The 21,726-nt window shown below is 39.9% G+C and overlaps 1 protein-coding gene across 6 annotated transcripts in view; it reads right to left on the bottom strand.

Annotated features, from left to right (window-relative positions):
- U2SURP (U2 snRNP associated SURP domain containing) overlaps positions 1-19,105 on the bottom strand; it is a 43,894-nt gene extending 24,789 nt beyond the window's left edge. Inside the window, exons 1-12 of one of the 6 annotated variants that reach the window (XM_057366962.1) lie at positions 18,797-18,876; positions 11,120-11,167; positions 8,751-8,849; positions 7,532-7,646; positions 6,998-7,131; positions 4,864-4,931; positions 3,412-3,506; positions 3,293-3,328; positions 3,111-3,193; positions 2,564-2,729; positions 1,879-2,090; positions 902-945 (exon numbers count right to left, since the gene is read on the bottom strand). In XM_057366962.1, the coding sequence (XP_057222945.1) occupies positions 902-945; positions 1,879-2,090; positions 2,564-2,729; positions 3,111-3,193; positions 3,293-3,328; positions 3,412-3,506; positions 4,864-4,931; positions 6,998-7,131; positions 7,532-7,646; positions 8,751-8,843 (1,046 nt within the window). In that variant the 5' untranslated portion in view covers positions 8,844-8,849; positions 11,120-11,167; positions 18,797-18,876. Of the gene's footprint in view, positions 1-901; positions 946-1,878; positions 2,091-2,563; positions 2,730-3,110; positions 3,194-3,292; positions 3,329-3,411; positions 3,507-4,863; positions 4,932-6,997; positions 7,132-7,531; positions 7,647-8,750; positions 8,850-11,119; positions 11,168-18,092; positions 18,159-18,796 lie in introns of those variants that run through there. The other 5 variants (XM_057366958.1, XM_057366959.1, XM_057366961.1 and 2 more) reach the window with 5 other exon arrangements.
- Positions 19,106-21,726: the final 2,621 nt, after the last annotated feature.

The following is a 21,726-nucleotide window of genomic DNA, read 5'->3' as shown; positions in this document are numbered from 1 at the left end:
TTGTGACAATTAAGACAGTGTAGTAAAAAACCGGTAGTGCATTATTTTAAAATGTCATTTAGTTTAAGTTGGCCAACAAAAAAAAAGTCTTTTCAGTTATAATAAAACCACATTTATTGGAGCCGATCGTACCAATGTCTGGTCAAAAACTGTATACTTTCCCAATCCATCCCATGATGTTTTCCTGGTCCCCCGCTGCCGCAGACAGTTCAGCTGGTGTTGCTCACCAAGGCCAATGTCAAAGAGAATTTGGTAATCTTTTGTGCTTCTTTACTTTTAAAACAGTGTTGTGTTCCTATGTTTGGGAAAAGGTTCTAGCTTAACTGAGCAAGAGTACACCTAGACTAGARTGAAGGCAGGAACACTGACCGGGACCAAACTGTAAAAATATCCTTGCAATAATACAAAAGTRTCTCTTTCAGTAACCAAAATTATTAACTGCTGCCTTTAAAAAACAGCAGAAAACTAAAGTGATTTTAAACTGAAGTAGTTATAAAATGTACAAGTCAGAAGAAAAAAAGAAGACAAGAAGAAAAAAAAAAGAAGAAAAAAAGAAGGAAAAAGCCCCCTACAGCTGCATCCCAATACTCAGAGGTTTATGTCAGGACTTACGCTGCGTCTGTATTTCACACAGTATTTCACCCTAGTGCTCACTCACGAAATTACTCTGTATCTAYCTCTACTGCTCAAATTAAATGTAGAAGATAATTACTTAATACTACCCTCACTTAAAAAAAAGAATAGTTAAGACTGTAAACCACACAACTTTCTTTCAAGTGYCATAATATAACCATTGCTCAGTCAAGCCATTACCTTTTCCACAACATCACCATTTTTCTTTAAAATTCCGAAGGGGAAATTTTCTATATTTAGATCAGTAATAATAAAGAAAAACATGTACCTTTCTGTTGGGATAACCACTTTGACTATGGCTTGCGACAGAGTCTGTATATGAAGTCACATCAGATAATAAACATAGAATATGTGAGTATTGTTAACAAGTAACAAGCAAAAATATACATATGCAATGAAAATACTACACATCTATCACAAACTTTGCAGGCAATCACTGCTGTGAAGTTATAACTATGCAATTACACAAAATTCAAATGGTTGTGTCAGTGAACCATAAAGGTTCACTAATTGCAAAGTATCAGAACATTCCTGTCAGAATGTACATTGAGGCACCAAATAGGAACTATGCTTATATAAGAAAGGAGTTAAGTTTATGAAAAGATTCTAAACTATTTGACTTGGATCATGTTGGTATTACTTTATTCCCAAGTCTTACAAAAAACAGACCTGACATTTAAGTGTCATTCAAAGAATYAATAAATTCTTACAAATGTAAATCAGGTTGGTTTGTGATTTCAAGATACTTACCCTTTTATCAGCTAATATTCCACAAAAAGAAAAGTTTGAAAACTGACTTGATAAATAGCATAAAATACTTACTCAATGTCCAGATTAATTACCTTCTACACAAAATACATCAACTCCTCTAGGGTAAAAATAATGCTACCCAAATTAAAATGTAGGATTTTCTCTAAAGAGAACAATTTAGATACTGCAATTTGGCAGCCAMGAAAAGGGGGGGACGTAGGAGAAAAAAATCCAGGGAGCCTGGAGGGGGAAAATGATAGCCAGATTTTAAATAGCACTAAATTAACCAAGAGCCAATATACTGTACCCTAACCCTCCTGAACCAGAGCTTCAGGAATTAAGTAGGTTCCCTWGGGCTACAGCAGGGAGCCACAGAAATTGCAGACTAAGGGCCGCCAAAGTCAGCATGAACAATGCAAATCTATGAAGCCATTGAAATACTGTCACAGATGTAGTATTTAACAATGAGATATGGCCCAGGGTACTGTWAGTTACCTTCTCAAAATCTTCCTTGTTTTTTGGTGGTGGTAACATTGGAGCATTAGGATTCTTCAATCTCTCCCTAGGCTGGGCATTAAAAGGCAGTCCTGATGGAGGAGGTGGCAGGGTATGCTCCATCATGGAAGGCGGAATGTAGATTGGATGCGGTGGTATAGGTACAGCTTTGCCCCAACCCAGCTTCATTTCAAACGACATAATCATCTTGCCTGAAGAAGTGAAAGGCAAAAACCTCCATCACCATCATGCTATTAATTGGTTCTGCATCACTTGAGATTTCTCCTTTTCAAGTGCAGCATTCAGGTTTGTCTGCCACATGTTTGACCTTTTGCTTACACTGCCGCTGATTGTTATTACAATATTATGTATTATTATTGTTATTACAATATTATGTATTATTATTACAATACGTTATTACAATATGGGTAAATAAAGGTCTAGTACACAAAATGTTTTATTAATCTTCCCCCAATGTCTGTCTTCAGGACACTATAGTATACAATTACTACAGTTTGACAACATTCAGTTGCCAACAGAATAGTCAAGTGTAAACTTAAGTCACTGCCAGCCTGGTATCTACTGAAGTTAACAGAACATGTCTCACTTGTCTGATAAAACAATCTGGAAAAGTGCTTACAGTCTGCAAAGATAATTACAGTCCTGAACTGAGAAATTTATTTACCATTTAAATTCTTCAGTGCTCTTTCAGCATCTCTCCTGTTCATAAAAGCAACAAAGCCACAATTTCTTTCTCTTGCTCTTTCTTCGTCAGTTCTTGGCCACATGATTTTAACGCTCGCTAATGGTCCAAAGCGTCCGAATTCTTGACATAACATCTCTTCATTCATCTACATGAAAACGAGGTAAAAATTAACATTTTGCCACTCTATGTCTGTGACAGTTGTTCATATKGTTGTCCAAATGCCAAAATACTAATTTTTTTAGTTTCTTAATAAACAACACTTCACTGATAGCCCCCTAATGCAATCTACTGCAAAAACAGGAATCTAAAAAACTGCACTTTTAACTGAGCACACTCAGATTTTTGAGATATGATTCAGCTTGCTTACAGATAACAACAGAAAAAGAATKTAACTGACCTAGCGACTGGCAGTCTAAACCTTAACATTTTCAGCATTATGTATAGAGTATTTATTGCAAGGAATATTGCAAAAAAATTCATCTGGACCTAAAGATGCCAACACAGCACTCCTTGGCTCCAAACTCACCTGCGGATTGATGTTTCCCAGATACAAATTTGTTGTGCTTGGATCTCCAACATCATGTGACCCTGGTGCATAATCATCCAGTACTAACAGGAAGGAAAAAGAAAAAAAAGGAAAGAAGTCATAATCTCTGCTACGCATTTAAATGACAATATTAAATTGAGTAAGAAAAGAATCTGTATTACCACCAGAAGATCTGTTTCTTCTTGAAGGAGCATCCACTAGATATAGAGAAGAAAAATATATACAATTTAGTCTACWAATCTTGAAGCCCAAACTAATATAAAAAATAACATCTACTTACTTGAACGACGCTGCCCATCTGAATCAGACTGGGGTGGTTCAAACCGACTCAATCTACCTTTTGTTTTGTGCCTTTCATCACGCTCCTCTTGGATTCTACAAACCAAGTTTAACATAAGCAACATCTTAAAACCATTCTGAAGTTTTTATTATAAAATTCTGAATTAAYTTGACAATTATGAGAGTTCTTAATACGGAACAATGAGTTTGTTAAAACTTCAAAATTGCCAGTTTGTCTGAATTTCTGTTTCATTAACTGGAATATATCTACCAGAATTATTCCAGCTGCATGCTTCCTCATTAATACTGTGAGGGTATTTTATTAGCAAACAAAATTCATTTGGTTTGAGGAGCAGCTCACAAGACCGGAAATAAGAAYTGCGCTTTGAAAAAGTGACTCCAATTGCATGTCCAACTGTCAGGGATGCGGTGAGCATTTAGATGACTTTGCAAGATGCACTCAACTCCTTAGTGTCTGTCCATTCTTCTACCTTTGCTAGGGGATACTCACAGGCACACCCACATGACTATTTCCAGAATATACTGGATTTCACCTCAGTTCCTAACTCTGAAGACAGTACTCACACAAGTAACTATTTGGTTCTGTGCAGCCTGGCCTTAAATCCAGATATGGAGATACTTTATCCGAGGAATACAAGGCTGTCAGTTCAACTCATTTACGCCAACTAAGGAACACCCAGCAGTGAAGCTCAGGCACTCCTCACAGAAGCCACATATGGATTTATAATGTATCCACTGATTTCTAATGCATACAGAATGATTTTTTTTCCACCTCTACGATCCAGATAAACATATAGCACTCAGCWGTACTCAGTACATGTGCTGCTCTTTCTGTTGCATTACAATATACAATACATCCAAAAGTAAACAAATCTGCTTTTTCAAGCCTTATCCAGCCTGCTTTTATACTATGCAAGCTGAAGTAAGTCTCTGGACTTGAATTACTTGAATTAACTTTTATTTCTGCATTATATGAAAGCTTTATCTCCTCCTGCAAATTCTTCAGGATATAGCTTAGAAACACTAACAATGCCTATTCTTTTCAAGTGTGACAGACATTTCATATTGTCACCAATCTCTCTGCTACACTCCTGTACTGGGTTTGCTGGGCAGGTTTCGGTAGGGGGGGGCTACAGGGGTGGCCTCTGCAAGAAGCTGCCAGAAGCCTCCCCCATGTCTGATGAAGCCAACATCAGCCAGGTCCAAGATGGACCCAACAATGGCCCCGGCCAAGTCCATCAGCAAGGGTAGTAATTAAGTTTAACTAACTTATTTTAAGCTARTTAGTTATACCATTTCATGAGCATTTGGGGGAGGAAACAAAAACAAACCTCTGGGAAACATCTTAGCAAGCATGATCCTAAATGCTATCTGTAAAACAAGGCAAAAGCCTTGGATTTTCTTTATTTAGAGTAAAAACTACCACACTTACTGCTTTAATTCTTCTTTAAAAAGTTCCAGATTACTCTTTTTCTTTTCCTTCTCTCCTTTCTTCAAAGGCTAAAATTAAAGATATATAAAACAACATTTCAGAAGAGAAAATGAACAAAATTTAAAATCATATAACAAAACTTTAGGTAATTTCCATGCATATTTTACCCACAGCTTTCAAACCAAGTAAGCTACAGGAGAAAAAAAAACAAAAAAAACCAAAACAACAACCAAACAGACTTGAAACATTCAGACTGAACGCTATCAAACACAAAGCTAGAAAATAAAAAATTAAGGATAGTTGAAAATAAACTGTTACTTCTCATTCTTACAATGCAGCACGTGATCAAACACTCTACTACATACACATTTAAAATAACTGTGAGGTATTTTGTCAGTTTGTTCCATTTGGAAGCTAGGATGCTGACTACACCCCCAGCAAACCATCATGCTCTAATTAATTTGATAGATGTGTGTACATATATATGTAAATTATTTTACATATATATATTCAATTATTTTGTCCACAAACATTCTACTTGAAAAGAATTTCTTTCTCTTGCTTCCTTTTGGATGTAAATAGAGTCTGAAAAAACAGTTACTTTAAATAGTTCAAGATCCTCAAAAAACACTCTTGAATGACAAAGAATATGGATGCTGCAAKACTGCCTTTTTTTTAAAAAAACAGTAATATTTGTTCCTTAACTAACTCATGTGAAATCTTATCTTCAACAACACTGTTTTCATATAACCAAATTTAAATGAAAACGTTTCCAATAGGCAGACATACAAAATATTTGTGTTACACACTACAGCTTTTGAAAAACTGGACTTCCTACTCACCCCAGGCAAAGTTGTTTGTTTGTTTTTGTTTTTGGGGAGGGTCTGCCAAATAAATAAAATCATTTTTACCTCATTATCTTCAATCACCATTGGACAGGGCAAGTGCGTAAACTGCATTACTTCACAAGTATTTATGAAAAATTTGAAAAGCAGTAATATTCTCACAGTACAAACACTTGCATATGACAGAACAGAGCTCAGAATAATTTTTAAAAAGCTACAATTCATTTCTGTAACTGTAGAGCTTTACATACAATGCAAATCAAAACTGCCATCCAATAGTACAACACTAGCTAAAACTGACATTTKTTTAAAGCTGGAGGGAGGTTATGATGGAACTGCCCACAATTATCACATCTCATTTCATACCCTAACAGGCAGCATCATACACGTTTCACTTAAGCTTTAAAATTGTAGTAAGCTCTATTGAAAGACTTTTAAGACATTCAAGACATTCATTACACATACACAGTAGTAACAGTAATCATATGCAATTATCCATTGACTTGAAGACTGCGTTTGTTCGTAATATTTTGAGTATTTTCAATATTTTTTAAGAGACACGCGGGTTTACGAAAAAAAAAAAAAAACCAAAACCCAAAAAACAAAAAACAACGCCCCCCCCAGCAAAAACACCAAAAAGAAAACCACCCTCAAAACAAACCAACAAAAAAAACCAAACCAACAAAAAACCATCAGACCATGCAGGAGACAAAAGAAATTAAATAAAGCAAGGTGTTCAGCTTCAAAACTGTTCAAGTTCTGGAACTAAAAAGGGACTTCTAAAGGAACTTGTCAAACTTCACTCCCCTCAAAAAAAAAAAACCCCAAAACAAAACAAACAAACAAACAAATCAAAGAACCCTACCAAGAAAAACTTGGATCAACACAACAGTCAATTTATTTTTTGGTTTTAAGTTAAAAAAAGTCAAAGACAGATGGTAGCAAGAGGAATTGAGAACTGCTTCTAAAACTTCAGAAATTGTCAGGACTGAAGAAGCTGTTACTTTGCCACAGTCACTAAATCCATATCCAYGAGAAGTTTGTCCAAATTAGCAGGAACACAGTAAAAGGGCAGTGCAGTACYAGGTGTATTGTGCCAGATACAGGGCTCCTGCACCTCTGCATTTCATCACCTTCTTATCTGCTATGGGTTCAGGCAACTCCAAATRTCCACCTTCTTTCAGTATGTGATACATGCAGATAAAACTACACTGCAACATCACATGGCCCTTTTCCTAAGCACTCCTAAACACATCAGGACAGAATTAAGATTCAAGTAAGAAACTTACAGGCTTTTTGGTTTCTATCATTAGGAGRGATGGAGGCTTCTCATTAGAAGGCTGACTTGGCTGATTTTTTTGATCTGAGAATCGTGATGAAGGTTTATAGATTTTACCCCGTTTTTCATCTGTTTCATGCTCCTCTGAAATAWAAGGAAAGTTAAAAGCAAATTTTATTAAGCAATGCTGCACAACACTGTTCATTAGAAAGAATGCTGCTCTTCAGTCTTGGTCATTCAATATATTACTTTGTTTTTTAAAAGCTGATAATACAAATTTTACATATAATTTAACATATTTTAATATGAAAATAGAAAAAGAACACAGAGTAGGTATTCTAMACCAAAGCATTGTTTCCTCTTATGGTTAAAACACAAATGACACCACTGCCTCCCACAGTCAAAGCATAAAGTAGATTTTAGTATCAAGTTATCTTTTCTGCTTCTAATGTAACATTTTGATTTTAAAATTCAACTCAAAGCCAATCTTCATYTTTACTAAAAGCCAAATAACCCACYACCTCCAAAAAAAGATTCGTTATACCTTTAGATGCATTAACGATTCCTCCTCTTACAAATGTTTTCACTTTGTTACCATCACCTCCTTCAAAGGCAGCAAGGAATTCTTCATAAATTTCTGCAGCAGCCTTCTCATCCTCCTACACAGCAAATGTTAATCTATTTACTATCATCACAGAACAACCTTCACTATACAGTTATTCTTAAATTAGCTATGTGACATTCCTTTTTGTTTTCTAGAGTTCAAGCCACAAACTGCAAAGGAGTTTCAATTTTAGACAATTCAAATTTCTGAGAAATGTGGGCAGAACACAGCACACAATAYGCAAAGCCAGTAAGGCTGTATGCTCCAATATGACTGTTCCTTTCCAAGAGTTTACATGGCAATTTAACATTCAGAAGATGCCAAACAGAAAAGCTCRTATCAAAGACCAGGCTTATGAGCCTGGAGCTTTGTTGGCCTCAGCAGAGAGAACAGTGCCCATTCCACCTCAGCTATTACAATCAACCCATGTGGCTGAAGAAGATCAACAACAGGATCATCTTTCTGCATTTCTCAGAGAATAAGTTAATTCAATGACTTAAGATGAGACACTATAYTCAGCAGTATCATGATCTTTAGGCCAGTATTTCCCACAACCCAGCAGGAGATAAGCCACTGGAATATAGTACAACTTTTGTGTTTGAAGTTCAAACCCCAAAATTCTCAAAACTTCCACACTGCCAACTACCAGATACATATTTCCTAAAATTGGGATGTTCCTGAGTAATCTAAAATGCAGTATCTGATTTTAAGGTTTGTATTAGCTCCCAATACAGTCACTAGCAAAAAAAACAGGTTTTACAGAATTAAAAAGGATGTGTATTGAAACAATTGAAACAATGACAGGTTCTCTTTGTAATTACTGAAATCCAATGATAGATAGCAAATGAACAGAAAATTACCTAAGTTCATGGCTGTCTCCATCTTGAGTAATGCACCAATGGACTATTGTAATTCCCTATTTCAGGAAGCCAGAGAACTGGATTTCCCACAGAGAAGGAAAGAGTAAGCCTCTCTCTATCTTAATGCCATGGATTCCAAAAAGAAATTACGTAAGTAAAATACAATTCACTTCTGCTCTTAGAGAGCTACAATTACCAAAATTAAGGTATTTGGTATAAAATCTGGTTGCAATCTAAAAGCAAATTTATTTCAGCTCTGCATACAAAGTAAYGTATACCATTTTCTTGTATACCATTACCTTCTTTTTTAATTCTTCTTGTTCCTTCTTGCTCAGAGTCCGTTTGGCAGCACTCATTTTGCCAATACTGAATGCTTTAAGTTTACTTTCCATTAGAGGCTGCAAAGGGAGTAAGAAAACAGACATCAAACTGTTTAAAAAACAATTAAAATAATGTAACTTTTGACCTTGGTCTAGAACCAATAACTCAAAACAATGAAAAGCTTTCCTGTACTTATCTCCAAAGTTGTCATTATCTAATACAACTAAAAAAATGTACATCTATGTGGTTTTTTTTAAACAAATCATCCTTGGTTTAATGAGAAGCTTTTAATGCACCATACAAACAGCTGTAATCTGAAGGACACTTGCTATAAATGCCTGGACATTTATCACTGTGCAGTGCTGCAGTTTCTAAACCTTCAGAAACACATGCTTTGCACTACAGTTCTTCCCCCTTCCCTCCCCTGCCCTTCCCAAAAAAAGCTTTTCTGACTATTTTGGCCACAATAATGTATGTGCACGGCTRGACAGGTGTAACAGAACAAAAATGACTTAAAGATAATGTTATGAAAAAAATTCTGACACCAACTGGAAAGGGTTTCTTCTAGGAATAATTTTCTTTGTGAAGAGTTTTATTTCTAGTATCAGCTTCCTATTTAAAATTTTTTTACATAAAAAGCACCATGAAAAACAAAGTGTTTGAAACATCTTCAATTTACAATCCTTGCTTAGCATCACGAACACCTTTTAGATCTGTCCCCAGCRTATGACCGAGTAGCTCATATTTCTTTGAAAGTGTTCCCTGCTGCATCGCTGAAAGCAAAGCTATCAGTGACAAATTTATGCAGTGTTGTCTGTGAAGTTATCTGGTTTATGACACCGTGTTTGTCAACATGAGCTGCTGTGACAAGTTTATCAGGACCTTTTAATTCATCTGCATGTTTTTAAATTTATTAATATCCAGTCTTCCAGTTGTCTGAAAAACAGCTTCTATTTCAGTATGACAAATAATATACAGCCTTGGCAAAACACGAGCCACTATGGCACAGCAATGCAGGCAGAACAAACACCACGCTCCCACCCAAGCCTTATCCTGTCATCAGAAAAAAATCTCTCACAGTAATGTTACAGGATACCTGCAGATCAGCCAYATGAATATTTGTTCCAGTGACATAAGGAAAGCAGCTGTAAGATACAGAGYTCTGGCACTAAGATTTCCTCAGTTTAGAAAGGGTCTCAGGGAAAAAAAAAAACATCTTCCAAGTGGCAAGAGCAATATAAAGTTAAAATGATTGAATTAATTTATGCCTGCTAGTTAGATTCCAGTGGACAATTAAAACATTATTATTAACCATATTACCCAGCTTCACAAAATTCCTAACAACAGAACTGCACAAAACTTGAAGGCCTTCCTCTTTCAAAAAATGCAAAATACTGTGAAAAGGGTAAAGCAAAGAGAAACTTGCAGCTGAGTTATCAGATCTCTGTATGAAAGCAAACTTCTGTTTAAACAGAATGCTGCATTGACTGTAAGATAGCACAAAGCACTCAAGTCCCAGTTCCCTCAACACAGAATACTCAAAAGAGAWTTAACAGTAATTTTCCAAATTGTATCAAGTAAAAGAAATCAATAAAACAACCTCCTACTTTATGAAACGTTTCTGCAATCACAACTCAAATAATGCCGTCTTACAAGCAATTTAACAGCCRGTAATAGACTTTTGCATATACAAAATCAAATTGAAATCTTGAAGAAAATCCAAACCACAGAATGAATTGTCTGGTATTAACTCCCAGTTTGGCTCTTGCTGCCTGTTTTTATTTCATTTTCTGCTCAGAAATAGGTAGGCTTCATGCAACGTACCAACCAGGCAATAGTCTCTTCACTGAGGGGATAAGGGGTGGGGTGGCCAGTGAGACCAGGTTATTACCCTTAACTTTTGCTTTAAACATATTCTACTAGAAAAAAAAAAAAAAAAAGGATGGAATTAGGGCCACACTATGTCAGCTTTGAGAAGCCAACTGCATATGAAAAGGCACTTCAGTATCCCAGGACTCTTAGAACTGATCACCTTGTATTCTCAAGCATTCCCCAGTACAAGAGACAAACCTATAGAGTCCTTAAGAGTTTYTTTCTGTTCCAGTACCTATTATGAATGCAGTACCATGCAGCACAGCTTCCTACACTGGTACTTGTTTTGAAAGTTTCAAGGAGTATTTTTGAGYATGAAAATCAATGGTTCATTTGCAAACACCTACAGGTTACATATCCAATGCACCAAACTCTGCCTGTAGCAAGTAGTTTTCTTTAAAAACAGGCTTCTTTTGAGTTTGTGGGTTTAGTTGGAATTCTTTTGTTTGTTTGATTTTAAGTGTTTTGGACTTACATGTGAATCAGCAGATCCAGTGGTATGTACTGCATCTGGCCCTCTGACCTGAGGAGAGAATGAGGAGGGAGGTGAGGCATACTACAAGGAAGAGACAAACTGCCTCTGGGGGTTTTTTTTTCAGTTCTTGGAATGTGATTTTCATTCCAATTTCAACATCTAAATACACAAGAACAAAGACACACATAATGTATTTTAATGATACATTTCACCAGGTAACATCAGGWACAAAATCAATATAAAACAAATAAGATATTAAAGATAGACCATTAAAAATATCTCAATTTCCACAGCTTGATTTCATAAATACCTCACTAACGGCACCACTGGGAAAAAAAGTAAGTTTGTCACATTGTATCTTCAAGAGCTGTCATTAAAGGCTGTTACAGATTACATAAAGTGCTTGATTACATTTGGCTTACTRTAAAATAATTTCCAGAACTGCTCTTTTTATATTGTGCATAGATAGAAACCAACCACCTCAAGAACCCTAATTTGTGACTATGTACTAACTGACATTATTGCTTTAAACTCTAACTGAACTTTAATATATATATATATACACTTTTAAATTATGTAATGCCCCAATTTCAGAAAACCTGACATAACATCTACTATCAAGATATTACTGCCTGATGCACAGTTCATACCTCAACTGGAATTTAAGGCAAAACAAAACATTTCCATTAGCTGAAATTTGTTCATTAGTTACAAAACATCAGTATTTTTCCTTATTATCAGGAGTTTATAGTTTATACCAGAAATAGTAATATATGATGCTCATCTCCAGTCTCTCAAAACAAACAACAGTAGCACCAAATGCTACTCTAGAAGATAATTTACTAGGCCTTGTTTTCATTGTACATCCTGCTTATTCACCAGCTATGACGTTTCCCTTTCAACAAGTATATTMCTATGTTATACAGTAAAATCAATTTGAAACAAAATGGTCTTCAACAGAAAGCACTTCAGCAATCAGAATTCAGTGTGCAAAGGTAAAGAGCAACACAAAGATACAGCCCTTCCAAGGGAGAAGCAAAAGGCTTCTGGGAATATGTCTGGAGGTGTTTTTAATAAAGATAAATGGGGAAGGGAACAAAAATAAAAAAAATTATGTCGAACTCYCTAAGACATCCCAAATTCCCATACTTACTTGCAGCACTATTCATAACTCACAAAGCACATCTTTGCACAGAAGCTAATACAAGTTTAGCATATAGATGGAAGTATCTCAAGCATCTTTCACTAATGCCACTTCCCACAAACTTCTCCTCTGTACTTGGTGCTCGATTTTTTTGTGATTCACAACTGCCTGTKGCACTCAGACCAGTAATCTGTTATCTGCACAAATGTAGCTTAAGGAAAGCTGTCCTSCCCCCAAGAGTTTATGAATGTATAGCACCACATCACAGAAGGACACTGTGCAAAAGAATTCCAAAGCATGAGAACAGCATTCTTCCTCCCGTTAGCTGACGCCTCCTGCGGCAACCAACACAGCAGTTACAATTTCACCCTTCCAAAAAACAATTTCAGACCCGCAGTTAAAAAGATCAGTCTCAAACGTGAAGTGATACAGTGCTGTCTGCATTACTGTACTGACAGACACTGAGCACTGTGTGGGAAAGCAGCTTGCTGGCAACAGCAGAATGGAATGACCATTTCCTGATTCTCCACATCTGTTTCATTTTTGCAAGTTTTAGAAGCGACAAYTCCCAAAAAGGGGTAGTGCTGAAGCTGCTTATAGGGATGACAAAAACCAAGGCATTACACAGAGTAACAAACAGTAGGAATGCTCAGTACAATGACACGTTATCCTCAGGAAGAACATAAAAATAAGACACTAAATTTGCTTCTTCAGCAGCAAGCAGATGATACTGCTTGGAAAGGCTTAAAATGCGTGGTAGCACATAGAGATTCTGTGGGAGTACAGTGGCACTCCCCGACGCACCAACAAGGATCACGGCACTGTGGAGCCACTCTGAACATTAGCTGAGCATCAGAATTTCTATTCAGGTGCCCACGGAAAACTTCTAAAAGCAGTTTTAGCTTTCAGACCAACTCAATCCCACAGTAACTAATAGCTTTGGACAGACACATTATCTTCCTCCTTACAATTCTTATTTTTAAGGTTCTTCTCTCCCTACGTATAGATTTAGCTCTRCCTTTGATGCTGCTCCTGACCATCCAAACAACTGTACTGACAAAGCACAAGATGAAAAGGTTCTTGACAAAATTACAYATTGTTACCTGCCAGTTTCTAAATAGCAGTCATTTTAAAAAATCACAAATTCTCRCAACACTGCACTTTGCATCCATCTGCGCTGCCTTGATGAAAGGGGCCATTTTGTTTCCTTAAGAGTCAGACCAGCTGCACTGACTCAGCGGAATCAGTGTCTTTCTAACACAGAGGGAAACATTTTACAAGATGTTGCTCACCTATGTCAAAACCTGAAACAGGATTATCTTTTCTGTTCTCATAATGTCAAGTAGYGCAACTGAACTTAACTGATGAAAGAAAGACACACAGAAAGCTCTGCCCTACACGTGATGAGATGTGAAGACAGCTCCCTCCTGTGCAAAATGCTGACAGAAAAAATGCAGTGAATCCATCTTTCAGTCACTGCCAGCATAAACAAGTGACAAAAACCTTCTTACTCCCAATTCACTGCATCTACCGGTCTGCATGAAACTTGTCTTTATTTATTTATTTGCCCAAACCAGACTATTTTACAGTTGGATCACTTTTTCCSTCACTTTCACTCTGTGCATTTCTCAAAGTATGTGCCAGCACAGCTGAAGTGCCACTTCAGCAGCCTGCATTGCTTCTACAGTAGAATACAGCCCAGTCAAACCCCAGTCCTGGAGGTCAGGTCATTACTGAATCCATCTTTACCTAACCTCCAACAGAAAAAAAAAAAGATCTTCAAAGGGCCATACAAATGAGATTTAATCAACAAACTTCCAGGAAAAGGTCAAAGTAGAGTCATCCCTGAGATTCTGATATTTACATTTGTTTCTGGMTTCATGGAAGCTTGGAAAACAGAGAAGAGAATGGCTCTCCAAAATCTTCCTTCCCATCTACAGTTCACATGGCCACTAATCCAACTCTTCACAGTTTCTCCAGATTTAAAAATCTCTTGGTAAAACTGGCATGATCGTGTCACTTCACAAGTATTTAAAATACGGTGTATACGATAAATATTTTTCTTAATTAATACTGATGTCATTTAGTGAAACAATGAAGAGCAAGAAAGCACAAAAGCCACCAATAAAACCCAGGAGGACAATCTGTGGCCTTCTAAATGGTGAATGGCATTTTTACAACCTTAATGGCTACAATTTAAAACACAAATTAAAGCTCTGTCCTTGAAAGAACCAATACCTTCAGGGTTAAATGTTTAAAAGAAACTCTGGTGAAAGATACTCCTGCCCTGTTTCAACACCTTCGCTTGATCCTGCCTCCATACTGAGCAGMTGGTAACACTGAATTACAGCACTGTTCCCGATCCAGCTGATCACCCCGGAAAGGGAGAGATGGGGAGGCTCAACCAAACCATTTCCCAGCTCATAGCAGCACTCTGCTGCCCAATACATGCCAAATCAACCTAAGAGGACAATGTTTAGTAGGAAAAAAGTAGCTAAGGCTGGGACTGGTTTGTGTCAGCACTAACAGCAAGGAAAAGCAAATGAGAACACATCATAAATTCAGATGTCGAAATCCGGCAAAAGGAAGTTTCTAGGTTGCCTTACCMTTTTTATTAGTTCCTTTCTCTCTAGAAAGCAAGTGCTTGAAAATACCTATAAATTATGTAATGGTTCATCTATTTAGTCTTTACAATTACTAGAATAATGCAGATTAGTACTATTCCCTATTTAAGTATTCATAACTCACAGATGCAAAAGTACATGGGCAATGGCTTTCTCCTATTTGTATTTGTAAAGAATGGCATTCCATTACAACCTTATACTCAGATGAACAGGTCCAGCTTTGAACATGAAAAAGGGAAAAGTACAGCTTGGTCCAAGCGGATTATTTCTTCTGCATATGGCACCCAATTCGAACTGCAGTATATGTAAGAGCAATGCCATGCCCCACAGTCACTATTCTCAGAAGATACAATAACAAAATGGAAGAGTCACTGAGCAGCTAAAACTTCATTACATAAAAATAATAACTGAACATCTGTCTCCGTYATTTCAGAATCATGTCCTACACTGACATCCTGTGCAGTCTTTGGCAATATCTATTTTCTCCTTAATTACCCTTCTTTCTTACTTGGATGTCYGGAAATCTAGAGCACGAATCTTGCTATTCTAATCTCAAAGTGCCAAAGGAATAGTTAATGTTTTTGCAACACATTTCACATTGGAGACTCTCAAACTTATTTTGCAGCTACCAGTATCACACAGAGTAGCTGCCACCACAGCAATGAAGACACTGTGGGCTCCCTGAACCAGCAGCATCTCTACAAATGCTTTTCAAACAGTGAGTGAAACAGATAACGCCTGGCTGAAAAGATCTGATTTTACACTACTGGGTCAAATTCAGTACCTGGACACTAAGACTGAAGAACAAACACCAACCATTCTGAAGGGGAGAAACTATTTTATTTCAGGCACTGGGTCACAGTTCTTCATAGAGCACAGAAAATAAAGGTCAGTGTGTCTTCCCAGCAGGCATCTAGAAGCCAGCAAAGGCACAGCTTTGAACTGCCACTGAAACATATACTATGCAGTCTATGAGATACAAAAATAWTTGTACTTGCAAAACAATGCACCAGAAGAAGCCTACACCTTCAATTTTAATTATGTGAGTAAATGAATCCTAAAATGATTAAAAGTAATCAAAATGTCTGATAAATAATTACTTCAAAAATTGAGTAAAATGGTTATTTGCTCAATTGTTATACCATAAACACGTTCAACTAAAAATACACACTTTAATCCCTGTGTGAATAAATTATTAAAACAAAAGGAGTATTACCAATTTCAGTACCATTATGTCATATTTCTTTCTGCAGACATCTGAAAAATATCTCTATGTATAAACGTATCACAAGCATTCATGGAATAACAGAACAAAAGGTACCAAAGGTACCGCATTCTGTTCAGCCCTCCCAAGATTTTCCAAAATTTACTTTTAGGGAAATAAACCCCAAGAGATAGGTATGTCTTATTTTATTTCACTTTTCAACAGAAATATTCTCATTCATCCAAGTATGTACTATCCCTATTTTCTTTGGCACAGAAAATAATACTCACTAGAAAAAACAAGCAAGATCTAGAATGTAAAGCATGGGAAAAACACTAGTGAAACACAGCATGGATGTCTGGAGGAATGGGAATCTGAGGGATGAGGGGGAAGGGCACAAAGGTGGTAAGGCAGGTACAGGACCTCCTCAAAAGGCCCTGACAGATGAACACGTCTGACTTTACATTCCCTGGCTGTCCTAGTGACTTCCATGGCATGGATGAAGGAGTGTGAAGTGCTAAGTGTCTGCACATACCTCTGCAGAAGTGACATCTAGGATGAAAAACAATTCTTATAAATTAATTATGACTGTATATTAAAAAGAGTATCATCAGTACAGAAATAGTAAATGACAGAACAAAAATAGCCCATAAAGCAACTGTGAAAAGAAAATTATCACATCTAGGTTGGTTTGTGTACCATGTTACCAGTTGCATTAATCAATTATTAATCATTCTATGTCTAATTATACTTGAAATCCCAAAATGTCTTATTCTCTGAAAGTCACTACCCACAAAYTAAGACCTATTTTACTACTCAAGTTTTCTATCCAGCTCTTACTTGCAAAAAGCAAGATAAAAAAAAACATTTACTGGCAATATTTGGGACAGATCATAAAAGGAAAACAAAAATAATAACAACCGAGTAAACACGCAAAGACTTCAACTACATTTCATTACCAACTACAYTGGTAACTGGTTTCATAGCAGCAAAATTAAAAACACACAAAACRCCTTAAAACAGTCCTGGTTCTGCTTCATAAAAAGACGGACCAAAAATACTCATTTATATAGCACTGGAAATTCCTGAGCCAAAACAAAGCTTCCCCCTTGAATGATTTACACACTCACACCAAATCCTGGAGAAATTATATAGTTCTGACCTAAAACTTGAAACGAAAGTGAATGAAAAGGAGTAATCCTCAAACCATCAGCTGCCAGTGCATCCCCTAAAACATCTTTCTCTCCACCCTCCCAGCAGAAGGGATGCTGCAAGCACAAGCAGCTCTGGGCTGTGAACACCCGCTGGTTTAAGAGCACAGCTCTGGGCCAAGTTTGCCCGAACCCCTGCACTACCTGTGTTCCCGGGCTGGAAATCCAACCACCAAGAACTACAGGAAGTAAAGCGGATACAGTGAAAAGCGCGGGGAACGCCASAGCAATAATACGAAACTTATAATTTCAACGCCATTCAAAAGAACACATTCGATCTCAATTCGGCGTTTTCCTTCATACTCACAAGCTAGAAACTAACCCAACGCAGGCTTCAGCCYACGGGGCTCAATGAAATGAAACCCGTCGGTGGGCACGGCTGGGGCTCTGGCATTATGGAACAGCCCGCACGCCAACCAGGGGACGCGCGGGCCGGCACAGCGCCTCCGCCGGGCCCCGCGCCTCCCTGCGCCGAGGCACGGGGACGCCACGGGGACAGAGACGGGCTCGGGGCGGCCTCGGGCAGCAGGGGTTCCCCGCAAGAGGCCCGAGTCCGCGAACCCCTTCCCACCTTCCACCCCGTCCCGAGGCCGCGGTCACCCAGGGCTCACAGCCGGAGCGAAGCAGGCCGCGCCGCCCGCGCCTCGCCACCCCGCCGCTACCGGGCTCCGCCGCCGCGGCAGCGGGCCGCAGGCCGTGCTCCCCAAGCAGAAGGGAGTGGGCCGCGGGCCGTGCCTCCCGAGCCGAACGGAGCGAGCCGCGGGCCGTGCCCAGGGCGGAGCGGCCTCACCTTCCCGGCGGATTTCTGCGAGCCGCCGGGCGCCTTGTCCGCCATCTTGCCTCTCCCCTCGCCCAGCCCTGGCGGCGGCCAAGCGAGCGCCGATCCCACCGAGCCCGCGAGCGGAGGGCGCGAAGCCGATGGCCGAGCCGCCGATGGCCCCCACCCCCCACCCCACGCGGCAGGGCCCCACCAGCCCGAGGCCGCGCTTGCCCTGGACATGTAACAATGTGAATACCGTTTGGAACAACGTGAAACGTTACAACTAACTGAGAAAAGTCCTTGCAGAAATAGTGAAAAGGCTAGCACAGCAAATCCTCCGGTATTGGGTTTGATATCATACTACAATTGCAACTTTATTGAACACTGTTTAATGGGGATTATAAACAGCAGTCACAAGTCCTTTATCATGAGTTTCRCATTCCCCTGTTGTTATAGACTTTTAGCCTGGAAAATTCAGGGGCTCAGATAATACTTAAGGAAAAGACAAGAAGATTCATTAATTTCTGTGTMATTTTATTCCACCACCTGCCGACACCCACTGCCCTGTGAGCGGCAGGAGGGAGCAGGGCCTTTGCTACCAACCACCTGAGGAGGAGAACGAAGGTTCCAGAAGAGAGAGAAAAAACAAGTAAAAGTAGAGGTTGAAAAGGGCAGGGGCAACTGCAGAGGGCTGGAAGTTTAGAGAGGAGGGAAAAACTCTGAGGAAACCTCACCGGCTGCAGGAGTGCGTCCAGCTGTGAAGGGACATGGTCTGGTGAGAGCTGCTGCTCTGCCCGCAGCTGTGTCAGGGTGAGGGCTCAGCTGCTGTGTCCATGGCAGCTGTCACCGCGCGTCACAGCACTGAGGATGGCCAGGGTGACAACGGCACAGCGGCGCGGGAGCGAGCGCTCACGGCGGGCCGGAGAACGGCAGGGAAGGCTCCCTCAAAGGCGGAGGACGCGGCTCAAGGTCCAAGAGCAGCAGGGCGGGCAGAAGGAAGAAGGAGCAGGATTTCCTATCCCTCTGGCTGGGCAGGGCACGGCGGGACGCGCAGGCGCCGGCAGGGGGCAGGCACGGCCCGCACCGCGCACCCGCCTCAGGCGGCCCGTGCCGCCTAACGTGACTCCACCCAAAATTACACAAAAAACAGCAAAATAAAGAGTTACGATCCGCATCGTTCCTTAGGTACCAGTCGCTTTACCCCGCAGTCCAAATCGCGGCGGGCCGCGGCAAAGGCGAGGGCGGCAGAAAGGCCATGAGGCAGCAGGCGCTTGTCCGGCTGTGGGAGCTTCCTGCCGCCCTCCGTGAGGAACGTGGAATGTTCTGGTAACGGAGGGGCAGCTGAGGCTCCAGACAGGGCGGATGCGGAGCTAATACATGTAAACCATTACATGGCATGTAAACCATTACACGGCACGGTGCTGAGTCGCACTTCCACTCTGGAACAGCCTGTACGGCTCTCTTGGATAAATTTGAGGTGGAATCACTGAGGCTTGGAAGGAAGGAGGGGGAATAAAACCCACGCATTGACACGTCCAATTCCACCAGTCTTTTTAGGATATTTTGAGTCCCAAACTTTCTCTCAGAGCAGCCCTTCCTCATGAAGGGATGGCACTGGTCAAGGAGCTTTACAGGTGGATTAGGCAGCATTTACTGGTTCAGAATCCAAGCCAAACTCTTCTCTTCCCCCATCTTTCTCCCTGTTTATCTGAGAACCATTTTCCTAGCTTGCAGAGACAAAGGATTAGTATCATCTGTGACCTGCTTTTGGGGTGGTTTTTAACATAGTAGTGAAAACAGGTGCAGCAGTGAGTCGAAAGCAAACCAGCTGGGGAACTTGTACARGCTAAATGGGTATTTAGGGCCACAGGAGACACTAGATGATGCTCAACTCTCTTGGGACTGCATYAATAAACCTGGCATGAAAGAATGATTGACACTTATGGATTAAAAAACAAACATCTAGCTGGAAAGAGGAATGTGCCCTTGGATGATGGAGTTTTGAGGCCAGTAATGTTTAGAAAATTTGTGCTCCATTTGGCCTCAATCCCTTTATTTTATCCACCTCATTAATCCTTTTTAATTATCCACCTCATTGTTTAAATCCTCTGCTTACTGCTTAGCATCAACTCTCTTTTGTAATTAATAAACTGCACCAAATTAAGAGCATCACAATCCAGAGCATGTTGTGAAAAACAGGAAAGATACAGTTAGAGTTTCAAAGGTCATCTCTAAAGATAATTTTCCAGAATGAACTGTACTCCTCAATCTGTGCTATTTATAACACATTGCAATAGTACAGTAGCACTCGTGTACRGTTTGTGAATGAGAACACATGTCACTGTTTTGGGCCTAATGGGAGAGCAAGGGYAGGAGGGAGAGCAGGAGGAAAAGGAAGCAGTGAGATGCAGAAATCCATGGAGAATTAATGCTGGAAAGGGTAGGCTAATAGTATTTAAAAGTAAATTGTAGACATTTTTCATTATAATGCAGTAGGTCTGGCTGTCTGCAGACCTGGGAATTGTTTATTAGCTGTTGTTACAATGACAAGTATTATTAGGCAATATACTTGGGAAAATCATGAATTATCATAAATAATTAACACTACAGTTACRTTAAGTAAACCACATGCTGCAGTGTGTTACACTTGTCTTTCTGGCTGCTTTTTCCCCAACTTTCAGACGAAAGCTCTCCACTGCTCTCATTCCAGGCCAAGGCACGGAACTGCTGCAATTCTTTTGCAAAGGTGGGTGTGAGGGAATGAGAGAGGGAGGATTTAACGTGCTGTGAGGGTTCCCTACCGTATATCAAAGAAAGCATGTTTGAGGACATGCAGCAGGCAGATTATGAGTAGAAGTGTAGCTGCTGGGTGCACAGGTCTGTAACTCCATAGTTTCACACTCTCCTGTGTAGTTTCATATAGGGACTGATGGATCACTAAAATCCACAGGCTGTGTGTGTGTTCCCCCGTGCTTAGGCAGCAGTCTTCCAGCTTCTTCCCTTATTCCAGCCTCCATCTCTTCCCACCCCTGAGGCTGAAAACCACCAGCGAGGATTCTCAAAATAGGCAGCTGCAGCTCCCCCGTGCACTCGCGGGTTGCCAGGGAGCTCTGGGTGTGCAGTGCCGAGCCGAGAGGAGAGGAGAGGMGGGCAGCACTCACGGCTGGAACAGAGAGCYKGGGCTGAACTGAGATGCTTTAGCAGGGACCATCGGGATAACGAAAAAGAGCCAGAGGGGCTGTCTGGGAGAGGGCAATTTGGCTCTCAGGTTCCCAGCAGTCTGGACTTGCTGCCACTGCTCTGTCTACCCTCTGTCTCCTGGAAAGAGCCATCTCTGTATTACTCCATCTCAGTACTGCTGCTTTACCTTCCCTCAGCTATGAGTCCTGCTCTACTCCTGCCATAAAACTGTAACTATATATTTTCCTGTTTTTCTTATCAGGGAACCTGAGTTCTTTCTCCCCCTGGGATTCCTCAAGCAGCRAGACACATTACACAAACCAGTCATAGGGGCAACACTGCACTTGCACTGTCTGGCTGAGAAGGGTGGGTAATTTGCAGTGTATTTTCCAGGCATTAGTGCAAGTATCAAATGAAGGTTTAATTCCAAAAGTTCTGCAACTTCTTGTCAGAGACAATTACCTACATGGCTAGAATCCAGATG

The sequence above is a fragment of the Malurus melanocephalus genome, unplaced genomic scaffold (assembly GCF_030028575.1).
Source record: "Malurus melanocephalus ecotype Western Australia unplaced genomic scaffold, MMel_1.1 scaffold_73, whole genome shotgun sequence".
In the NCBI taxonomy this organism is placed as follows: Eukaryota; Metazoa; Chordata; class Aves; order Passeriformes; family Maluridae; genus Malurus; species Malurus melanocephalus.
The sequence above is the reverse complement of the archived record's forward strand: the minus strand, read 5'-3'. Positions and strand labels throughout refer to the sequence as shown.